The following is a 17,023-nucleotide window of genomic DNA, read 5'->3' as shown; positions in this document are numbered from 1 at the left end:
TGAGTTTGTTTACATGACGTCACTCTAAGCGTAGCACGCGCTTAGAGTGACGCATCGGGAAGGAGACAGCCAGAAAAAGCACAGCTTCCGAGAGAAGCTGTCGCTTTTTCAGCGGGGGAGAGGAATCAATGATCGGGCACCATAGCCCAATACATTGATTCCTTGGCTACCGAATCCGCGGCCGGGAGTGCGCGTGCACGCGCGCGATCGGCGGCGGTAGCGCGCATGGTTCCTGGACGTAGAAACTACGTCCAGGAACCAAAATAGGTTAAGAGAGAAACTGCCCTTATTGACCCGTTTATGGGAGCAATCGATAATTACCTTCTGATGACTTATGATCTCGCAAATATAATCGAATGATCGCATCTGCGGAAAATTTTGTACTGTTAATGAGCACCTGAAAGTGTACCTGAGACTAGAGGAACCATAGGATTTATACTTACCTTACTTCTTCCAGCCTCCTGTAGGCTGTCAGCTCCCTCAATGTCATCCAGTCACCTCTGCTCTGCCGATGTCACCCTTGGTAAAGTACTACTGAGCATATGTGGCCACGGGCATGTGCCTAATAGCGCTGTTACAAACCTTAAATCACCGATATAGCGAAAAACGTTTCAATTTAACCAGTTGAGGACCACAGGCTTACACACCGCCCTAGTGACCAGGCGATTTTTTACAATTCAGGTCACAGCAGCTTTAACAGCTCGCTGCAGAGCCATACAACTGAGCACCCAAATGAATTGTGCCTCCTTTTCTTGCCACCAACAGAGCTTTCTGATTGCTGTTGCCATGTTTTGTTTTCTGTTATTAATGTTAGTTATTTTTTTTATTAAATTAAAAAGCGTGTGTTTTCTTTACATTTTCCCTGCTAATCTCGCGTATCGCGAGATGACGCAATCCTGGGTTAGGCGGACCCAGGAGAACCATTCTGCAGCCGCGATTCCGGGTTAGGCGGTCGCAAAGTGGTTAAAATACATGTACCGTATATACTCGCATACAAGCCGAATTTTTGACCCCCAAAAAGGGGGCCAAAAGTTGGGGGTTCGGCTTGAATGCGAGTCATGTTGGTCCGCGGGCCCCCCCCCTCTGCTGGTCCCCCGCTCCCCCCACGGCCGCCGCCGCTGCTATTACCTGCCCGCATCTTCTATTCCCCTCTCCGTGCTTGTAAACATTCACAGCAGCGCGCCCGGCGCTGCTACTGTGACGAGGCAGGAAAGAGCGTGGCTTCCTGTTTGTCAGGAATATATTGGGGTGCTGATGCTGTTAAGGATAATACAGTAATATATTTTCATTTTCCCATTTTTATATGTGCTGTGGTATGTCAAAGGTGTAGATATGCAGGCTAAATTCATGGACTGTTCATGTATTTGTGTGGGTGGGTCACTAGACCTACATTTGCATCTAAAGAGGACTTCAGTGAATAGAGCTTGGGTAATCAGACAATGGCAGAAGTGAAGTGTTGAAGTCCTTGACACTTGAAACATTTACACTTCTGTTGAGGAAGTGAAGAACTCTAGACTAAGTCAGGAAGAGTCGCTGCACCAAAAGTTGACATGTGTGTTAAACACTATTTCATTGTGAGGAAATTGAATTATTGGTGGAGGTGCAAACTATACCCTGTAAATCACATCTATGGGAAGGGGGTGGAAATCTCTGCAGACTTTAAAAACGGAGACAGGAAAAAGCCTTAATCAAGTTTCCACCTGGAGTTGAAAGCCTCACTTCACAATCTTTTGATGTATAGACTTTTACCTGGAAATGGAAAATGTCTTAGATTTAATTAAAAACTAGTTCCTCCCCTCCCCAAGGAAGTTGCAGCCTCCAGGCGTATCTCACAGTATAAAACAGCAGCTAGGATAACCACAACTTGTAGTTCTTGGAGGTAGCTCACACGGCTAGAACTAACCTGGTTCCTGACCAGAAGTGCGTACTCCCGCAACAACGCCAGATCGATACACTGGTACGTTTATTTCCCCGTTTATTTTGGTAAGCAAAATCGCTTTGTGTGTATTTTTGTACTTTTATCTTTGTAACTTTTTACTTTGTTTTTGTAATCTTTCGTATATATTCTGTTCTGCATTGTTCCACCTTTTTCCCTGGAATATTAAATTATTATTTAATAAGCTTGACTTCTGCCGTACTAAACTAACACTCATAGCCTAGAAGAGATTGAAGTGGGTATAAGTCCATGCCTAATTGTATGCTTGAGCAACACTACCATATGAAATTGTAATTGCATTGTGTGTGGGGGCGTTTGTCATACGTTGGCCTAAAGCGCGCAGCTGACCCAACGTACGAAAAACGCTAGTGCGAGTAGCGACAGCAGAGTGGCTAACAGTATCGTTCGGAACGACTGTTAATGGTTATTGCTTCACTACAGTGTAAGATTGCAACTGTGTGTGTATTTCGTTCCCGTATTCGGCCTAAGCGCAAAGCTGACCCGAATACGAAAACGCGGAGTGCGCGCTGAGGACTCGACAGCAGAGTGGAAGTGTCTAGCGAACAGCTAGTGGTGGCAGTGAGAGGTGTTCTGAGGGGTCCCAGCCTTGTTTTAGCTTGACTAAGGCTGCTTCCCCTCTCGATCTGGTCAAACCCGCAGTCGGGAACCGTATACGCACGCGTGCCGCGGGCCGGTTCCTGACACTGTTACTATGGGAACCGCTCTTTCCTGGCTCGCCGCTCGTCACAGTAGCAGCGCCGGGCGCGCTGCTGTGAATCTTTACAAGCATGGAGAGGGGAATAGAAGATGCGGGCAGGTAATAGCAGCGGCGGTGGGGGCGACTATACTACCTACACTGGGCACTTTACTAGCTTTACTGAGCGCTATACTGAGCACTATACTAGCTAAACTGGGGCACTTTACTAGCTATACTGAGCACTATACTAGCTATACTGAGCACTATACTAGCTAAACTGGGGCACTTTACTAGCTATACTGAGCAGTGAGCACTATACTAGCTATACTGAGCACTATACTAGCTAAACTGGGGCACTATACTAGCTACACTGAGCACTATACTAGCTAAACTGGGGCACTTTACTAGCTATACTGAGCACTATACTAGCTAAACTGGGGCACTATACTAGCTATACTGAGCACTATACTAGCTATACTGAGCACTATACTAGCTATACTGGGGCACTACCTACCCATACTGGGCACTTTACTAGCTATACTGGGACACACTAGGGGAATCAGGGGGCCAGCATTTCCTACCCCCGGCTTATATGGGGGTCAATCATTTTTCCCTGGTTTTTCAGGTAAAAGTTGGGGGGGTCGGCTTATATGCGAGTATATACGGTAAATGCATACAAATAAGAAGTACGGTATGTTTCTGCCAGAGTAAAATGAGCTATAAAAGACTTTTCTCCTATGTTGCTGTCACTTACAGTAGTTAGTAGAAATCTGATGAAACTGACAGGTTTTGGACTAGTCCATCTCTTCATAGGGGATTACATGGAGCATTACCTTTATTTATCCTTTACAAAAACACTCCCTGGAAAGAATCTATACAAAGATGCCGGCCGACTCCCCCACCTGTTTACACACTGTTCTGGCGGTTGGACTGAGTCACTGCCATTCACTAAGTGCGTTTAAAAATAAAAGAAAACCCTTAGAATACCCCATGAGGAGATGGGCTAGTCCAAAACGGCTCTGACAGATTTCTATTACCTACTGTAAGTGACAGTAACATAGGAGAAAAAAAAAATGTATAGCAGATTTTACTCTGGAAGAAATTTGCTTTTCATGTATGTGTTTTTTTTAATGTATTTTAAATGTTAACATTTTTTTACATAGTGGTACTTTAACTAACAGAGCAGAACGCTCCCAGGAGGCGCGTGGTCAGGGCCACGCATACGCTATAGCCACTGGGATCGCGGACTTTAATTTGGCTGCAGCTGCTCATCGGATTGGACTAGGAGGAAAATAGGGAGCTGAAAAAAAGCCCCAGGTAAGTAAAAATTCAGTGATTCCTCTCATCTCAGGTGTACATGAAGGGTTACAGATGTGTGCAGGCAGCTCAGCTATAAAGCGTGTGATATGATAGCTTAGCTTGTATCCAGCCCCACCATCCTTCTATGTGTGGCGACACGTCTGTATATCATGCGAATGCTAAGAAGATGAAAGTGAAAGCAATGCTACACTGAGATTAGCTGCAGACGGTGCAGAGGGGACTTTTACCAGACGGGCTGCCCTAGAGACCGGGTGCAGGGGACAGTGTGGGGGACACGAGCAGGATCTGAGGGGGGGCCGCACTCTGATTCAGGAAGAATTTAAAGGGAAAGCTGCAAGAGGACCAGAGGTAGATAAAGGAGTCCCAGGTGACTTATCACAAGATTCCGAGACAGTATCGTTTATCAGGCCTCACCCCTGCCAGCCATCATGTTGCCAAGACTCTCAGCATTCGAGATCTCACAGGGAGGATTCAGCTTTGAGAACTGTCAAAGGTAAGGACACCCCAAAACTCCCTATTACAGGGTATGTATTTATCATGGAACAAAAAGGAAAGTGCAGTAACCCACAGCAACCAATCTTCTTCTGAGCTCTCTAAACTTCTGACGTTCTAAAGCTGTTCACGGTCTGCCGCTTATGCTGGGAATACACGGTGCGTTTCTGCTCTCAATCGTTTTTGCCGCTCGATTCTGCTGTCAGTTCTCTTATCTTTCGCTCATTTTTCTTATCTTTTTCCATTCACTTCTATCAGAAATCGAGTGGCAAAACAATTGAAAGGGAGATCGGACATGTCGGAAATTATCTATCGAACCATCTAATCAGCTAAAAAACGAACCCTGTATTCCCAGCATTACATACAAGTAATGTTTTATCAGCAATCTGGTTGTTGCAGTTGGACTTGAAAATTAGTTTTCTTCTGTAGTTTCACTTTATTGTTATTACTATTTAGTATTTATATAGCTCCAACATCTTCCGCAGCGCTGTACAGAGTAGATTGTCTTGTCACTTCACTGCCCCTCAGAGGAGCTCACAATCGAATCCCTAGATGGCATGATCTAATCTGAACTCACAATCTAATCCCCTCTTTGTATGTTTTTGGGATGTGGGAAGAAACATGAGGGCCCGGAGGAAACCCATGCAGACACGAGGAGAACATACAAACTCTGTGCTGGGTTTTGAACCAGGGGCCCAGTGCTGCAAGGTGAGAGTGCTAACCACTACACCACCCTGCTGGCCATCACTTGAGGTGCCTGGCTCTTCTACTGACCACATATGCTATTGCTCCGTTGTTATTGCCTGATGAAGCGGGATCAAACCTGCGAAACGCATTGCATATTAGGAGTTCATAAATAAAATATATTGACTGTCTTTACTACAGTCATTGTGTGTCTCTTGGAGGGGGTAAGTCCACCACTACCTCCTCTATTTACCAAGAATTTGGTTTTTAAGCTCATTTAGCTTCCTTTTATCCTTTTGGCACCTCTGTTCCCCTGCATAAAATTGTGTAATGCAGCTTGCACTCAGATTTTTGGTTGGACGAACGGTAAGGTTTCCTTGAGAAAACAACATGCTTTGAGGGCTCTCTGCCTCTCCACGTTCTCTCCTGTATAGATATGAACATGGCTGCTCAGTTGATCCAAGCATACATGTTTGATAGAAAGAGCTGTTCTATAGCTGCATATACACGTGAGATAAGAGCCAATGGAAAACGAAAGATCAAAGATCGATCTGCAGATGTTCTTTGAAAAAAAAAATTTGCAAAAGACAAAAAAAAAAAAAAAAAGAGACAAAAGATATTTGTCTCTCGATCTTTCAAATCCATGCCGGCCGATTGGATCTGCAGATAATGGTTTATTAAACAAGGTGTGTGTGTGAGATCTGCAGATATTTCTTAACATTTTCGTGCACAGCGCAAGCGAGAAAAAGAAGGAAGGAAACACCAGAAAAGCATTTTTGGGGTATTTTGCATTTCTTCCAAACCTTCATATTCATTCCTCGTCTGCCAAGGATTTTTATCTGACACGTGTACCCAGCTTAAACGTAAAAGACATTTTGGCAGTTGGCTTGTGCGGGCCCTGTTGGCATCTAGTGTTTCCAAGTGACTTATCACAGACTAGAAACGTTGCAGTCCAATTGTACAATCTTCATATAATCATACTACAGTTTTTCTAGCAAGAAGCCACACCTAAGAAATGCTATGTTATTGGAGCTCACAGTACTCACAAAGATTGTACAATCATTTTATATGTCCAATTCACTTTTTCTCCTAAGTGATAGTGTGTTTTCAAATGCCTTTTAACCCAGCAGCAAGCAAGAAAATACTCAGAATAATTTTGACAGTACTTTTCATCTACTTTTTGGTACTTTATCAGCGGCAGAGTTCTGGAAAGTTACTTTAAACAGAAGATTAAAAATGATCTCCTAGGAGAACACATAGGAGAAAGAGTAAGGCCCAGTGCACACCGAGCGGATCTTGATGCGATCCGCCGGCCGCATCCGCCTGTAAAGCCGCTCGGGTAATGTATTTCAATGGGCTGGTGCACACCGGCGGTTTGAGGTTTTTAGCAAACCGCAAACGTGCCTCTTGCTGCATGTTTGCGGTTTGCTAAAAACCTCAAACCGCCGGTGTGCACCAGCCCATTGAAATACATTAGCCACGCGGATGCTCAGGCGGATCGCATGCAAACCCCCCGGGTGTGCACTGGGACTAATCTCTGTCATCCGCACGCAAAACCGCTAGCGTTTTGTGGATCTGCTAGCAGTTTTGGTGTGCACCGGGCCTAACTTGGATTGGGCCATATCTGCACAGCCGGGATAAGGTCCTCCAGCACCCAAGGCTGAGTGCGCCCCTCCTTCCCTCCCACCCCAGCCGTCACACACTGATTCCTATTAGACTAAGAGGCGCCTCAGGGCCCCAAACACTTCAATCTCTAGTTATCTGTCTTGCAGTCACTGCCATGTATCCCCTTTTCTTATTTCTCTCTGCTTCAAACACAATAGGGGAATGATAGCTGAGTGAGTTGTGTGGCCCTCCTACACTGCGCCCTGAGGCTGGGGCCTCTCTCGCCTCTGCCTGGCCCTGCCTATCTGTATCAGGTCATACAATATGTATTGGTTAATAGGGTGGGCTTCATGGCCCAGACACTATAGTTTTGCCAACTGAAATTGCCCGTTGGTATGATCTATGATTGTTTCAGCCAATACCTTGTAACATTTCATGCACGCTGGTCTCAAACAATCATCTGTCATAAATGGTCATTTCATTGAATGTGTATGTGCACAATCAGACTCGATTTGTGCAACGGGATCTTATACACATATGGTATGTGTATGGTTCAATCTGTATCCCCTGATCTTCTAGTAATCCTGCTGGACGTTAGGGTCACTGTAGGGCTGGAGAGGTGGACATGCACACAATACCCAACAGTATGTGATTATTTACTGTATGATTGGATATCTGAGCAGATTGCTAGTCGTTTGGTAAGTCTGTGTGTCAGTTGGCAGATAAATTCCACAAGGAAGTCTCTAATGCATCTGTAATGGCTGCCGCACCTTGTACCTTATTTCCTCCTTACAGAGTATATCACGTAGTTCATTAGAGCCTCAGACTCGTGGCACAGACTATATACCTCATTTATCTGCTTTACGAACACATTAAAGGCTGTTTTATACTACACGTAATTTTGCTGCGTTTTCCAATCACATGCAAATCACAAAATGCAAGTACATCAACAAAATAATGAAAATCACAGGGAGCTTTTTGATGCTCCAATAAAAATCAAAGCAAATTCAGCAGAATCGCATTGTAAAATCGCAATGAGATTCGCATTTTGAGACTCTTGCTGTAAAGAACAATTTCCTAAATAAATAGCTAAAACGTTTTTCCTCCATGCGCAGATCATGCCTCCTTGTCCCTTGTAAAAGCCTAGGGACATAAAGCTAATCTGCCAAGCTTTTATATTGCCCTCTGATGTATTCATATATGTTAATTAGATCCCCTCTAATGCATTTTTTCTCCAGACTAAATAAGCTCAGTTTATCTAACCTTTCCTGATAAGTGAGACCTTTCATCCCTCTAATCAATTTTATTGCTCATCTCTGCACCTGCTCTAAAACTGCAATGTAACTTCTGTAATGCAGTACGCAGAGCTGAATTCCATTTTTCAGATGCGGCCTTACTAGAGAGTGAGGGCCCGTTTCCACTATCGCGAATCTGCATGCGTTTCCTGCATGCAGATTCGCACAGCCAATACAAGTGGATGGCCCTGTTTCCACTTGTCAGTTTTTCTGAGCGTTTTTCTGTGCAGGATTTTTCTGCACGGCAGAGCCCTCAGAATTCGCCTGCGTGTGGAATGCATTTGAATCGTTGCTAATGTATTTAATAGGGAAATCGCCTGCGGCTTTGGTATGCAAATTTTCATGCGAATTCGCATGCAAATTCGCATGGAAATCAATGGAAATGCACACCGGCACTGCCATGGTTAAATTCGCATATAGCGTCATTCATGCGAATTTTCATGCATACACCAGCATGCGAAATTCGCATCCGCATGCGAATTTTTACCGCGGCGATTCGCACCGCACAAGTGGAAAGGGGCCCTCAAACAGGGGCAGTATTATGTTAGCATCTCAAGTTTTTATTTCCCTTTTAATGCATCCCAAAATGTTATTTGCTTTAGCTGCAGTGGCTTGGCATTGATGTCCCCATCTGTATCCCACTTATTCTGTATGGTGCTAGACCACTGATACAACCAAAATGCTTGACTTTTTTTAACATTGAATCTCATCTACCATTTAACCTCCTTGCCGGTTATCCCGAGCTCAGCTCGGGGTAACCTGCGCAGGAGGATATCTCAGGCCCCGCTGGGCCGATTTGCATAATTTTTTTTTTGTTACAAGCAGCTAGCACTTTGCTAGCTGCTTGTAACTTCCGATCGCCGCCGCTCGCCGCCGATCCGCCGCAATCCGCCGCGCCGAGTCGCTCCCCCCCCGCCCCAGAGCCCTGCGCTGCCTGGCCAATCAGTGCCAGGCAGCGTTGAGGGGCGGATCGGGATTCCCTATGACGTACCGACGTCCATGACGTCGGTGACGTCATCCCGCCCCGTCGCCATGGCGACCGGGGAAGCCCTGCAGGAAATCCCGTTCTCAACGGGATTCCCTGCATACTCTGATCGCCGAAGGCGATCGGAGTGGGTGGGGGGATGCCGCCGCTTAGCGGCTATCATGTAGCGAGCCCTTGGCTCGCTACATGATTTAAAAAAAAAAAAATTTAAAAAAATGTGCGGCGCTGCCTCCTTGCCGGATTTTTTAGACCGGCAAGGAGGTTAAGTGCCCATATAGCCATCCTATCCAGATCCTGTTGCAATATGTCATTAGCCTCCTGAGAGTTGATGGTTCTGCACAATTTTGTATCATCTGCAAAAATAGCCACATTACTTTCTACTTCATCTACTAGATCATTAATAATGAAATTAAAGAGCACTGGACCAAGTACTGACTGCTTTGGGACTTAACTTCTAACAGTCACCCAATTTGAATATGATCCATTGACTACAACTCTTTGTTTTCTGTCCATTAGCCAGTTCCCTATCCATGCACACAGACTCCTCCCCAGTCCTTGCATCCTCAACTTTTGCACCAGACTTTTGTGGTTACAATATTGAAGCCCTTTGCAAAGTCCAAGTATATCACATCTACAGCATTCCCAATAGCCACAAAAGCATTCACCACCTCATAAAAGCTGACCATCATAGTCAAACAAGACCTGTCCTTAGTAAACCAAGACTGGATTAGATTATTCTGTGCTATGAAGTCTTGTATAGCATCTCTTAACGAGTCTGAAGCGAAAAAAAATTTGCTACATTTACCTTTTAATTTGCTTCAGTACTCTCATCAGCGGTAAACCGCCACATCCTCGCCAAAAAGCGAGGGCTGCAAACCCCCCAAATTCCCGGGGGGTGGGGGAAATCTGGCCGGCGCTTCCTGAAGAGGCAGAGCTCTCTGCTGTAGCTCTGCCTCTTCTGATGTCAATCACGGCGGATCGCCGCCTCTCCCCACCCCTTTCACTCTTCCTTCACAGAGAGGGGCGGGGAGAGGCTGAGATCCGCGCGGCGATTGACAGGAGAGGCGGAGCTACAGCGAATAGCTCAGCCTCTCAGGGCAGCACAATCCACGACCAACTTGGTTGTGGATGTTTGCCCGGGGATTTGGGGGGTCTGCAGCCCTCGGTTTTCGGCGGGGATGCGGCGGTTTACCGCTGATGAGACTTCTGAAGCGAAGAAAAAGGTAAATATAGCAAAAATGTTTTGCTCCAGAGTCTCTTTAAGTAATCCATAGTCTGGGTCGACTTCCCGCCGATACACAGCAGATTCGATCACTGTGATCGAATCTGCTGTGAAATCATTAATGTAAACACTGACCGACTGCCATCTAAAAAAAAAAAAAATTATCGGTTGATTCAGTCAATCGGTCCTGAGGAAAAATTGTGCTCGATCGTTGGCGGTTCGATTCGGCGATGACCGTCGCAGCATAGTGGTAGCCATACATAACCTGTCCAGCTAGCGCGAGTCCCCGGGGTCTATGCTGTCTCACTTTCTTCTCCGTCTCCTCTTCACTTGCTGTCGCTGTGACAAGCCGAAGATCAAACAGTAGAACTTCCGCTTGTCACGGGACGCTACAGGAAGGGAAGATGGGAAGAAGTGAGATAGCACGGATCCCAGGGAGTCGCACCGGCCGGACAGGTGATGTACTGCTTGCTGGCCAGGGGAGCCCAAATGGGGGGATGCCAGGGGACGGCAAGGCAAGCAGCTCCACGGGTTTTGAATTGATTTCAAGCTGAAATCGATTCAAACCTGTGTGCAGTGTATGGGCAAAATTAGATCCCTCTTTGATAAGATTAGATCAGAGAGGGATCTATCTGTTGGTCGATCTGGTGGCCATCTATTAGTGTATGGCCCCCTTTAAGAAACCCCACAGTTTGCAGAAGGGGCATATTGTTTGGGACCCCCCAACAAAAAATGATAAGGCACCTTTGTGCCCTCCCACACACACCAGTTCCAGGTATCCAGAGATGCCCAACCAGAATTAGGCAACCACCCTCTCCCCCCCCCCCCCCCCCCCCCCAGTAGGCAGAAGGTCTACCAGTAATTGTCCCACAGTAAAGGTAGCCAGAGGTGCCCCCAGTATTAAGTAGCCCCCCAATATGGGTAGACAGAGGGTCTTCAATAATGGTCCCACACTATAGGTAGTCAGCGTTGCCCCTAGTATTAGGTAGCCCCCCAGTATGGGTAGACAGAGGGTCTTCAGTAATGGTCCCACACTATAGGTCAGCCTTTCTCAACCTTTCTACCCTGGAGGAACCCTGCAAATAACTTTTGGATCTCAAGGAACCCCTGCAAACAATTTTTTGATCTCGAGGAACTCCTGAATTTATTTTGCAGGAGGCATGGTCTTTAAAAGTATGCGTGGCTGTTTATTTCACTACCCCTATTACACTGCCACTCATTATACTGTCTCCTGACCCCCAAATTTAGTGCTTCTTGTTACAGTACCACCTATTATAATGTGCTTTACTATACTTCCCCCACAATGGGGGGAAAATGCTAGGTAACCCCAGCAGAGTACTCAAGGAACCCTGGGGTTCCAGGGAACCCTGGTTGAGAAAGCCTGCTATAGGTAGTCAGCGGTGCCCCCAGTATTAGGTAGCCCCTCGTAAAATTGATGCCTCTCCTTTCTTGTGACAGGAAGAGATGTGTATTATCCCAACAAGGACACAAAGAGCTGTAATAGCCAGATCTAGGTTCTAAATCTTCTGTACCCTTTTTAGAAGCAGAAGGAGAAAAAAAAAAAAGTTTGGTTAAGGTCCTACTTCCACAGTTGCAATTTCGGCAAATCCCAATGGCTCCTGTAGAATCACTGCCATTAGGCTTTGATAAGCCTGGCACTTTTTGCCGGCGATTCCTAGAAAGCACAGAACGCTGCTGGAACCGCTCAAGCGGGACTCAGGTCTGGGAATATTGGCCCAGGATTCTTCCAGACATGCTCAGACAATCCTCACAGAGCAACTCTAGATCCACTGCTGGCTTCATCAGCACATGACAGTACAACTTGTATGAAAAGAGGTGACACAATGAAAGCACAGAAGTCCATTATACCTTCAGCACAGCTTCTGTGCTGATGTGACCACTTCCTGTTTACACTAGCAAGACTGGATGGATCTCAGGGAATCTTGTGCAAGCAAACCAGTAGTTAGAAATTGATATTCTTTAACAGTAACGCTTTCTGCTGATATGTATTTATATAGCACTGTACAGAGTATATTGTCTTGTCACTCATGTCCCCTCAGAGGGGCTCACAACCTAATCCCTACCAGAGTCATATGTCTATGTGTGTATTGTGAAGTGTATGTATTTATCTTTATCTAGGGTCAATTAACTTATCTGTATGTTTTTGGGATGTGGGAGGAAACTGGAGTTCCTGGAGGAAACCCACACAGACATGGGGAGAACATACAAACTCCCTGAGGAAAGTGCCTTGGCTGGGATACGAACCCAGCACTGCAATGAGAGAGTGTTAAGTACTATGCCGCCTGCTGCCGTGCCAGTGAAGAGGCGATAGGGATAGTCGAAAATGCTGAATTCCAAATTTTGCAGATTCCAAGTCTGCATTGTGAAACTGTTAAATAATTGTAACTTATTGCATATTTTCACTTTGACCTCACTTGAGCATGTTCTGTGGAGTACACTCACAGCAAACCACATACATTTTTCATTATCTGTATATACTCAAGTATAAGTCTAGAAATGTAGGTCTGATTCACTTCATAAAAGTATAGGGGTCGACTTATACACGAGTCACAGGCAACACTGAGCACACTGAGTTATGGATGTACTAATAGTGACATTCCCATATGCAGCAATTTACCCAGTAGTAAGTGACACTTTCTTGATAAGGGAAATGCCAAGAAAACATAGGTGTGAAAGTCCTGGCCACAACAATTAACAAGGAAACAGGCGGAGGGGGGGCACTGGGCTGCAGGAGGGGGAGTGAATAATTGCAGCACTTGGCGGCCTAGGAACAGGAGAGGTATTTAACTTTTTAGTTTTTGGTGTTTTTGCTTCATTAGGTCCGTGCTTTATCCCATCCGGCAGGCGTTCGGTCCTCCTGGAATCTCCAGCTGGTAACTTACACAGTGTTTCTGCAACACAAGAAATCAATCCTTTCATTTTCTCAACCAATTATAGTTTAGAACTGTGTGTTACAGGTTTCTATGCCAATTTCAGAAACCCATCCAGCAATTACAACGAAAGGTATCCATCAATGATACAATCTTTTGATTGTACAATCTTACCAAATTTATGGCTAAAAAGTAGACTAAGTGAAGATACTTTTCACAGTCTCTCATATTGCATACAAGTTAGCTTCTCCCCACCAGGCTGACCATTGCCGGGACAAAGCAGGTAATTTTGGCGTGGAGCGCCAAAGTTGTGCGCCGTCATAGCAGTAGTGCTATGCTGTGTGCCCTGCAGGGGAAAGGGGGGAGGGGCGGTGCATCCTCAGAAGTTTGCTTTATGCCGCAAAAAGTCTAGAACCAGCCCTGCATAGACCCAATTGGGCTCTGCTTTTACCGAAGAAAGCCTAGTGGACTGTGCAAGCTGTCAACAAGCAGGTTTCCAGGGGTCCCAGCACTGGAACATGCCGGTGGAGGAGGATGGGGAAGGATGGGGCTTCCCGAGGTGAGTACCCCTTAGGGACACTTTTCCCCTACAGATCCACTTTTACACATTTGCATTGCAAGTGTGCGTTGCCTTAGGCCCATCCACTAGGGCGATTAGCGGGCGATTCCCACTAATCGCCAAAGTGCTAGCGCAATATTAACCCTATGGCGGTAATCTCACTGCCGCGATTGCCGCCGATCATGGGTGTTTCGCGATTAACGGCAATCGCAAAACGTGTTGGCTGCAGCATTTTCTCGCGATTCAGGAGCGATATCGATACAGTACTTATAAAAGCGATCGTCAGGGATTGCGAGAGTGTACAGTGATTTTACCGCGATTAGTGCAAAACTGTAGAGCTAGGCGCTACCATTTTGCGCATTTAAGTGTGAATGGTCCCTTACCTTGTTTTACCACAGGGTCAAATCATACCTCCCAACTTTTATAGATAAGAGACCACGCCCCTGTCACACCCCTAACCATGCCCCCTAGTCATGGGGGCATGGTTAGAAAAATAAGTTGTTTTGTTGGACACCCATCCCATAGTAGTATAAAAAAAAAAAAGAACAACCCGCGATACTAAGATCTAAAAGTACCATTCTGATGCAGAGAGGAGAGAGACCTAACGTGGTACAGTATATTACAGTATTTATTAAAATGTTCATAAGTTGTATAATTAGAACAAATAGGAAAAAGAGGCGCCCTGGTGGATAAAAGCTTTTAAAAGCAGTTTAAAAAGGAAAAGGGAAGCGAGGTAGTTTATCTCAATGACAAAATCTTTGTGTTAATAAAAGATTTTATTTAGCACAGGCAACACGTTTCACAAGTCTAAGCCCACTTCCTCAGGCCAATAACAGTGCCTAAAATAGCAAAGAAAACTCCTTAATACAGTGGTCTATGTAAATGGTAGATATAGCATAACATAGCATAGTATAGTATAGTGTCGTACATAGTTACAATTACAGCTATATTATAATAAAACAGATACGATGTCATATCTATAGATCACCAGATAAAAAGATAAAAATCGAGGAGGGGGATTAGGGGTGACAATAATACCACCTACATCTCGGAGGTGTATTATAATATAGCTGTTCCAGGAGAGCGACCGCATCCAGGTCTGTAAAGGCCACCCCGCGTGGAGTCGGGTTTATGGTCTCCACCTGCTTCCTTATGGTCGCCCCCCTGCAACCCTCCTTTGTGAGTAGTAATCTACTTATTTATTCTTACATTTACGTGTAACATACCACACTATTGGGCTCCCGTCTTTTGTCTCCTGTGTCTTTTCCTGCAAGGTGCCTAGACACCCCCAATACTCTATGTATAATTAGACACAGACCGATTAACCTCCTGGGCGTTACGGACGAGCTCAGCTCATCCAGTAACGCCGCAGTGCATTGCTCAGGCCCTGGTGGGCCGATTTGCATAATTTTTGCTAGCTGTGTGTTTGTTGCGATCGCCGCCGATCCGCCACTACGCGCCACGAAAGAGGGCCCCCCCACAGACCCCTTGCGCAGCCTGGCCAATCACCGCCAGGCTGCGCTATGGGGTGGATCGGGACTCCCCCTGACGTCACGTCGCCGATGACGTCATTCTGATCGTCGCCATGGCGACAAGGAAAGCCTATACAGGAAATCCCGTTCAGAACGGGATTTCCTGTTGGGTATGATCGCCGGCGGCGATCAGAGGGGTGGGTGGGAAAGCGAAGGGAGGGGGGGGGGGGGAGCATGTAGCTAACGCTAGGCCAGCTACATGTTAAAAAAAAAATTAGCTGAAAAAACCCTCCCGCGGCCGTGCGTCGCAATTAATCAAAACGCCAGGGAGGTTAATGACTAGTTTACTGATAATTTATTTTTTTACTTTTCAGAAATGTGATATTGTGCAATAGTTTTGAAAATTCACATTTTCTGTAACATTATGAGTATTTACCACAAGGAAATCTATTGAAAACAAACCACACTGGTCCTTTCTATCCTGGTTCATTATCCTTTATATCAACATTTGAAAATAGGAAATATATTAATTTAAACGATGGGAATAAAGTTAAGAGTCTATTTAACACATCTTTCAGTAGAAAAATTCAAAGATTAGCATAGATCTGTACAGGAGTCCTGAAAGAGGGACAATTAGGGAGAAAGAGGGACAGAGGGATTGGGTTCCCAAAGAGGGACTGTCCCTCCAAAAGAAAAACCAAAGTTTGCTTTCTTAAAACAGAAAGAATTTGCGATAATTCAGGTTGGAGTGAGCTTGAGATGTCTCCCAGAGCATCACTGCTGAATATATGCAAATTAACCATTGTTACCCTTAGAAGCTAAACACACCTCCAGAACCGCTGGAATGCAATGATGTGTCAGCTTGTTAAATTGTACAGAGCCGTAATAATCCAACACGCATACAGACTGTTTTGGATTGTTTGATCCTCATCAGTGCATGGCATGGATTAATTTGGCTCTATGCAGTAGGGCTTGAAACACCGAGAGATACAGACTAACCAGCAAGCTCATGGTGACCCAGAACTCATGCGGGACAGTTGAGAGCTACGTCGTATATTTGTCATTTTTTGCGTTACAGTGGGCTGCGGCAGAAGCATTGCATCCCCACCGCAATGCAAAAGTTAAGTGTAAAGCCGGCCTCAAGGGAATCTGGTTGCAAAAGAGGGACTGTCCCTCCAAAATAGGGAAAGCTGGAAGCTATGCAAGAGGTTTCCTCTGTGATTTGAATCAAATAAAGCAGTGATTGTTTTGAGGCAGTGAGTGAGGAAAATGGCTGCAATAGGAAAGTGAAAGTGTCACTGCATTCAGAAGATATGATACGTGGCATTCTTTACTTAAAGAGGAACTATCGCGAAAACCCATACAAATAAGAAGTACATTTCTTCCAGAGTAAAATGAACCATAAATTACTTCTCTCCTATGTTGCTGTCACTTACAGTAATTAGTAGAAATCTGACATTACCGACAGGTTTTGGGTTAGTCCATCTCTCCATAGGGGATTCTCAGCATGGCCTTTATTCTTTATAAAGACACTCCCTGAAAAAGATTTATACAAATATGTTGGCCAGCCTCCCTGCTCGCTGCACACTATTTTAGCAATTGGACTGAACAACCGCCATTCACTAAGTGCTTTTGAAAATAAAGAAAACCCTGAGAATCCCCCACAAGTAGATGGGCTAGTCTGTCGGTTCTGTCAGATTTCTACTATTTACTGTAAGTGACAGTCAGCAACATAGGAAAAATTAATTTATGGCTCATTTTACTATTGAAGAAACTTCTAATTTGTACTTCTTAAGAAGTACCTATTATTTGTATATGTTTACATGTATTTTAAATGATAAGATTTTTGTGACAGAGTTCCTTTA

The 17,023-nt window shown here is 45.2% G+C and overlaps 2 protein-coding genes across 2 annotated transcripts in view; one reads left to right on the top strand and one right to left on the bottom strand.

Annotated features, from left to right (window-relative positions):
• EGFL8 (EGF like domain multiple 8) overlaps positions 1-17,023 on the bottom strand; it is a 309,298-nt gene that overhangs the window by 269,463 nt on the left and 22,812 nt on the right. The window lies entirely within an intron of this gene.
• LOC137528758 (proteasome subunit beta type-10-like) overlaps positions 4,144-17,023 on the top strand; it is a 36,620-nt gene continuing 23,740 nt past the window's right edge. The window contains exon 1 of the mRNA XM_068250305.1: positions 4,144-4,446. Coding sequence (XP_068106406.1) covers positions 4,382-4,446 — 65 coding nt within the window. The 5' untranslated portion in view covers positions 4,144-4,381. The remainder of the gene's footprint in view (positions 4,447-17,023) is intronic.

This window comes from Hyperolius riggenbachi, chromosome 8 (assembly GCF_040937935.1).
Source record: "Hyperolius riggenbachi isolate aHypRig1 chromosome 8, aHypRig1.pri, whole genome shotgun sequence".
Lineage (NCBI taxonomy): Eukaryota > Metazoa > Chordata > Amphibia > Anura > Hyperoliidae > Hyperolius > Hyperolius riggenbachi.
This window is presented reverse-complemented; position numbering and strand designations above follow the sequence as displayed.